The sequence below is a fragment of the Nicotiana attenuata genome, unplaced genomic scaffold (assembly GCF_001879085.1).
Source record: "Nicotiana attenuata strain UT unplaced genomic scaffold, NIATTr2, whole genome shotgun sequence".
NCBI classification, from domain to species: Eukaryota; Viridiplantae; Streptophyta; class Magnoliopsida; order Solanales; family Solanaceae; genus Nicotiana; species Nicotiana attenuata.
In genome coordinates, this window is record NW_017671073.1 from 332603 (window position 1) to 339952 (window position 7350).

General features: G+C 39.8%; 1 protein-coding gene and 1 pseudogene across 1 annotated transcript in view; one reads left to right on the forward strand and one right to left on the reverse strand.

The window, feature by feature from the left end:
• Nucleotides 1–211, forward strand: part of LOC109205685 (UDP-glucose:glycoprotein glucosyltransferase-like) — a 1709-nt gene extending 1498 nt beyond the window's left edge. Inside the window, exon 5 of the mRNA XM_019368426.1 lies at nucleotides 6–211. Within this exon, the coding sequence (XP_019223971.1) occupies nucleotides 6–211 (206 nt within the window). The remainder of the gene's footprint in view (nucleotides 1–5) is intronic.
• A 952-nt stretch (nucleotides 212–1163) lies between these two features.
• LOC109205686 lies at nucleotides 1164–6215 on the reverse strand (annotated as a pseudogene).
• Between the last annotated feature and the right edge of the window lie 1135 nt (nucleotides 6216–7350).

Below are 7350 nucleotides of genomic sequence, written 5' to 3' on the forward strand. Positions count from 1 at the left end.
CTTAGATGGCGCCCTTCTTCCTCCCGTCGTGATGTCGGAGATCGTTGTGGTGAGGTACGGACGGACAGGACAGAACCTTCCTACGGGTAGATATAGTTCGGTCGGAGCGGCTAAAAGCCACAGATCTACCGGAACCCTCCTCGACCGAAGGGACGGGCTGCAAGGTACTGCTCTGATACGAGCGACGACGCGGTCCGCCGACGAAAGCTAACTGAGGAGGAGCCCTGACCTCTCCGAACCCTCCCTGGCCACGCAAACAACTACTCGAAAGCGAAATAGAAAACGAAGAGAACGGTAAAAAAAATAAGGGCCGCTTATCGTCACCTGTTAAGGGGGCCTTACGTTCCAATCTCATAAGGAAAGAGTCGACCAATGTGCAACTCCCGCTGTATGGAGGACAAATTGGCCTCGCCCATTCTCGGACCCCTCCAGAGGAGGGGGTAACTTCGATCGGCTGCCAAAGCATTCGAAAATAGACAATATTTACAACAAGAGATATGAAGGAAATGAGCCAAAGTGTGCACTCCTATAGTCAAGGACGAAGATTTAACGGGCCAAAATTCCACAATCTCCTGGAAACCAGTTGGATCCGCACAAGGGGCTCGGTCCCGCACATAGAAAAAAGTTACTCAAAAAATTGACATTGTCTCTGTCATCCATCTTGACCCTAAACCTTCGACCCTCGGGGACACGCGTGGATGCATGAGTGCCGCGAATCTTTGGGGACGCGAACAGCTGAGCGACGTAGTCTCAGAGTGACCTCCGACGCCCGCTAGCTCCGCGTAGCTCGGTAAACATGAGGAACAGATTGTACAGATAAGGAGAGAGGTTGGGCGGACCACACCTACATAATAGCGGCAGGAAGTCGACCACCAAAACTGGAAGCAGAAGTGTGTACCCCACTAGGAAGGGGTAAGCATAGAACGAGCAGAACCCGGGACGGTCGATCTGGAGCCTATCTTCTCTCTTTGCGCGCGTACCATCATGCGACTAACAGGAATACGCCATCGTGCCCTTAAATCCGCTATTCCCGATCTCCCCTATAAGGGGAGGAATATTTACCTGTCGCACCACCATCGGCGCTGAATCCACCACTGCCTTCCCCGGGAAACGTGGATAAAAATTTCCTCTACTGAAGGAACATCTTTCGCACGCCATCGGGTCTACGTCCCGTCTACCGAAGCAGGGTCCCAGGCCAGCCGGGGAGAGATAGTCGGAAGATTATCGTAGAAAGGAGTTCCTGTCATCTTTAACTCGCAAGAGAGGAGGGAAGGAACTTGAGGAAGAAGCGAGAAAGCTAAAGATTCTGCAGCAAAAGAGTCAAGAAGAGCTCAAACTAATAGAAAGGGAGATATTCTGGGAAATTCTCCGAAGAGATGACGATTAAAGTGTGGAAACGAGTGACAAACCCCCTTCAATTTTAAGACCACAAACTCCGGGGCCAAAAACCAACGGTCGCCCCAGAACCTGGCCGGGGCATGAAATGGATCAGCTTATTCGGGAACATGCGCCACTGTGACCGCTTATACAAAACTACTTTTTCGTTTATCAATCGGCTCTTCGGTTTCGAAATCGTCGTGACGACACTAAGAGTATTAGAAAGACGCCTCCTGGCAGTTTCGAAACTCATAACGCGACCAAAGAGACGCAAATCTAACTCCCTCCGCGATTACGTCACAAACATTATCCGTCCGCCAAGGTCGGTAAGATACGACCCGACGAACGGAGGACTAACTTATTGGTCAGAATCTGACCACACAACCACACAGCAATGATCCCGTCCCGACCACCCTCAGTATAATCAACGAACTCGACTTCATCTAAACGCTGCTATTTACGACATGAGCGTCGAGGGTTGAGGCCTCCCCATGAGGGGATAGGTCACCTCCCTGACCTGGCCCGAATGAAATATGATAAGCACGAGAAGTTCTGGCTATAAATAGAGGGCAGAAGAACCCCTTAAAGAGAGGGGATCCAAAAACAGAGGGGAAACTCCATGAAAGGAGAGGAACTCCATGAAGAGGAGATCAAACAACTTTATAAAGGGAGAGATTCCGCCTCCGAGAGGGGGGGGGGGGGGAAAAGAATTTGATTGTAATCTCCTGAACCTCTCCAAGGAGAGGCAGACCGAATTTCTACAATCAATGTCATCTCAATTGTTTCTTTTATTTTATGATTCTGCTCTTTGATCCAGCATTAATTATGGTTGACTATGATTTACCCCTTCATCTTATTAATTGATTTGCTTAAAAAGTGTTAAACAACTTTTGAGTCAAACAAAACCTACAACTACTCGATCCTAAGGATGGAAAGAAAAAGTTCACTTTGCTTGAGGAAATAAAATCATACTAGCAGATATGACATTTTTGCTAAAATTGCGGAAAATCCATGTCCAGCCTATTTTTTGGGGATCAGTACATTCTGATAGCAGGACATGGTGGTTGCGTGCAAGTAAATTTCAGAGTAGGTAACAATAAGAGAAAAGGATTAAATGCATTATTTTGTTAGTCAAACAACAGTTCTTAATTTATAAACGGCAGAATTAAAAGAATATAAGATGGTGCATGAAAGTCAACAAACCTTATGCTAGAAAGCGTTTACCAGCAGTTTACTGTGCCTCTTTTCCTTGAAACTTGGTCGGAGTTTCCTTAATTTTGCACCATCAAACTAGCCATAGAAAACAAAAATATGTGCGATATAAAACCTGATAGCTTTAAAGACAAAGGCAGAAATTATGAGCCTTGTAAAATGTCTGTTGATATATGTTTAACCTGTTTTAGCAACTAAGAAAGTAAATTCATCTCTTGATCCTTCTGGCATTTGAAAGGCAGATACTGCATTCATAAATTTCTTCATTCCCTTCTATATGTTTAAAAAGAATGATTGCCCGGATATAAATTTTTTGCATTTTAGGAAATAACTTTTCTCCTGGATTCCTATTCTTCTCCTCATCCACGGATTATGTCCTTGAATCAGTAAATTCATTGGAGCACCTCAAGGTAAGATGGAAAGGAACCAAGGCATCAATGTATTTTAGTTTTGCTTGCAGTATATGTACTCACCCTTCCTAGACCTTCATCCTTATCAACAATGGTGGATGGTTTTCCTCTTCCGCCAGGCACTCAACCTGAAATTCCCAGAAAATGGTTTAAACAATGGTATAACAAGCTGAAAGGAAGTTTTGTGTGTTTTAAACTATGGTCTATGAGCTAATACTAGCAATGAAGATCCAGTTAGTTAGCGGCAAAATCTCCCATGTAAACGCACCAGTTCCTGAGCAGCAATGCCCCGTTCAAAACTTTGAACTTGCATAGTTATCCTGCATATATAGTTCAGACATAAAGCACTTAACTTCCCTTGGATTTTAAAAGACTTCTTAGCATATCTTATTTCGAACATGACAGCACTGTAAAACAAATGGTGTAACAAAGAGATGACAGAATGATAGTTTTTCCACAAACGAATTCTGTGATAGAAGTGTAGACAAAAGAACATAAAGTTTGAATTGTCAATTCTACAAAACATAGAGAGAGGAGAGAGAGAGAGAGTAGAGAGAGAGAGAGAAGAGAAGAGAGAGAGAGAGAGATGAGAGAAAGCAGTGTATCCAATCTTGAATTCATTGTGACAAAAACATGTATAAATGGAAAATAATTAAATATCAAAAGAAACAAAGAGAAAGTAAAAGAGGGAAATGCCTTATTATTACAAATCACTGAATTAAGATATGACAACGTGTGATATGTCAGTTTACATCAAAGCCCAAACACCACTTTGTGTAGTATGTATTTCGACGGAAAAAAAGAAGAGAGTGTGAAGACAAACCTGATCCTCTCTTGTAATTTTATGGTTCTCAGCACATATTTCTGCACAAACTCCCATACCACAATCATTATAGACATCAGTCAAACCATCTTTAAGCATTCCATCAACAAGACTGTCATGACCAAGACGAGATCCCTTCCTGCAGATGTTGCCAATTTAGGCCATTACATATTGAGGAACAATGTAATCAGGGCTTATAAAGAGCCAGAAAGGAATTGAGAGGTAAAACAAGTCTGCCACACAGCACAATCCACTAAACAATATAGAACTCTAGGGTGAGGGGTAAGATGTCAAATAGAGAAAGAGCGAATCCCGGAAATGGTCAATATGAAGGCAGGGAAACCATAAGTGAAAGAATAGCAACAACAGTAATACTTGGTTTCTTTTAGAGTGTTTATTACACTGTGGTCAAACTTAAGAACGGACAGCACATGGTTTGATTAAACAAAGTGAACGTGGAGTCAGTCGATGATACGATGAGACTTCCCTGAAAGATATGTAGCCAAACTCGGAAATGGCCATTATTTCTCCTTATAGTTTGACTTCAAGAAAATCTTTTTCTATATTACTCTTCTTTTTCTTTGCTGGGAGGAGGGTGGAGACCAAAGTCTAAACAGCAATTGTTACTAACTGAACTTTGAATAAGACAAACCTTGCTTCCACAATGTACTTAGGGCACATTAGACATGTTTTCCATTCCACTAGCCACAACAACATCATTGATGCCCAACTGGATACTCTGTGCGCAAGCATAGTGCTGAAAAGCCATATAAAGGAACGAGGAGTTAAAAAACCATACACATCTTCTTGCTCTAATAACAGTTGTAAAAAGGGGGGTTTTTTTTTTGGGGGGTGGGGGGGGGGGTGTCTCTAGAAATGGATCTACTTCGATAGACAGTGCAGACCTTTCATTCCAGATGCCACAAACTTTGTTCACGGTAGTGCAAATCACTGAATTGGGTATTCCTGCACCCAATGCTGGCTTTGTCTAGCTGGAGCCTGTCCCAAGTTTGCACTGAGGATGTTTCCAATGAAAACTTCTTCTAACAAGTGATGGGTCAACATTTGCTCTCTTCAAAGCACCTATAGTTGCATTAAAAAGAGAGATCAATATAATTTCAAAAAATTCTAACCGCAATTTGACAATAATTCTCTATAATGAAAGAATTACAGCAGATTAGTAAAGAGTCCTACCGGCGATGGAAATTGATCCAGAAGTTTAGTTGCGACAATGATGAAAGAGAGCCAAGGAAGCCCCAATTGGAGTACGGGCAACACCAACAACACAAACATTCTGTTCAACATAAGCAAAAAGAATAGGCAATATAATGAGAAACTAGAATTTAAGGAACCTGTGCTCCTGAAATTGAAAGCAAAATGCAAAATAAGCCTGGTTTGCAGCAACTTCTGGTGTCATTTTTTTATAAAAAAGAAGAAACAATAAATAAGTTAAATGGTAAGAGGCATTGACGCTTAATGGAAAAGAAATTTTTCTTGGTATAGGAACACAAGTAGAAATGTCATAGTTGCAGTAAAAAAAGATTTACTTGCCAATTTTCAGGAATCTCTAATTAAGATAACAAACTTTCCAAAAGAATACTTCCACTCTGACGGCCCCAACTAGGAATGCATAGTCAGAGGCAGACCCAGGATTTAAAGTGCGGGAGCACACCAACAAACTGTTCAATCAATGCCTCCATCGGACTTTTAATTTTAAGGATTCTAAACAAATAATATAAACCGTTTTTAATAATATATTACTCTATATATAAAAAATTTGCCGAAGTTAATGGGGGTTCTGTGACTCCTTGTCTATAAGCATAGTCCGCCCTCTGTGCATAGTTGAAATATGCATTTGAAAATTCACATTTATGTACAGAAGTACAAACACAGATTTAACAATATTTTGGAAAACGGAAGTTCAAATATAAGTGCAAAAAACTGAACGAAGTACTCCCTTTATTACATTTGCCTCGCTCTGCAGGACCAAAGTGGAGACCTATTTCTTATCATGCAAAGCTTTTTAATAACACAGTAACCAAAGCAACTACAGAAACATAAGTGATCATGGTGTGGCTCATATTGAAGTTAAAACAATGCTACATCTAATGATGACATGATATTAGAAATAACCTATTACATTTTCTAAGCAAGTGCAGAAAAAACAAAATCTGTTACCTCTAGGCTTTATTGATTCTGCAGTTGCTGGAGCCATCGTGAGTGATATATGTCAATGGTAGTCTGTTTCACTCAAAACAAATCAGGATTTCTCTTTATCAACAAAATAATGCACAACCACCAATATGCAAGAAGCACATGACCTAAAATTACTGCTACCAATTATTACCAAATCAAAGGATATTAATGAGTTGCCTTCAACAAATGGGAATAACTACTTGATGTGAAATCCATCAGGATTTAGGAACCAAATTGAAACAATGAAAGTCATATGGGCAGTTAAAGGGACAGAAATTACAAGTCAAAATTGAATTTTTGTTTTAGCTAAATAAAGCGATAATTTATAACTGAGAAATCCCCGAGGGCCAGTGGCTCTCGGTTCGGTGGATAATGTGCCCCCTCTACCTTCTTCACTAAATACCAGGTTTTCGTCAGCGGTAGGAAATATAGGCGATTCTTCTTACAACTATTAAATTCCAACACTTATCTAACCTCAATTACCACATATCTGCCTCTATTTTTGTCATTTATAGTAAAGGACTAAGGATGATACTTAGGTTTCTTTTTTTCTCGTTTAAAAATTTAAAATCATTTTTTTTCTTGATTTGGGTATATCATCCATGCAGAGAGGCCACCCTGATCTTCTCTGTATTGTTCCAATTTTATTGCATGTCCCAAAGAGACATGACGACACTATAGTCAGCATGAAAATAAAACTAGCTGGGGAAGGAAAAACCAACGGACCTGAAAATTGTCTATTAATTTCCCAGATTCCTTCAAAGCAATGATATGGTAAATGTCACAGAACATACATTCATAAAAATTTAAAAGAGACGAGATATTAGATCCAAATATGCTCCAAACATCACCGAAAAATTATTGATTTAAAAGATGCCTTATACTCGATTTGCTAGCAGGATCTAATCAGCAAATAACCAATCAAAAAATTCAAACAAGTATTAAAGAGAAATATACTTGTTTTTATTTTTATTTTTTATTATGTGACTGCTTCTTCATTTTCCAATTTTTATAACGATAATTCATAACGTGTTATGAAACAATAAAAGAAGAAGAGTATTGTAAGAGAAAAGTAGGGAGAGAGAATTTTTATTGATTTGGGATGAATTACAATTGGAATAGAAGCCTCTATTTTATAGGAGAGGGTGACTTAGCCACCAAAGCAATGAACCCTAGAATCTCTCTAAATATAGACATTCACCATAAATAAAATTCTATTTATAACACTCCCCCTTGAATGTCTATTCAACAGATATGTGCCTCGTTAAAACCTTAACTAAAATAAAAATCAGTGGGAAAAAAAATTCTAGAAAAGGAAAAAAGTTACACATA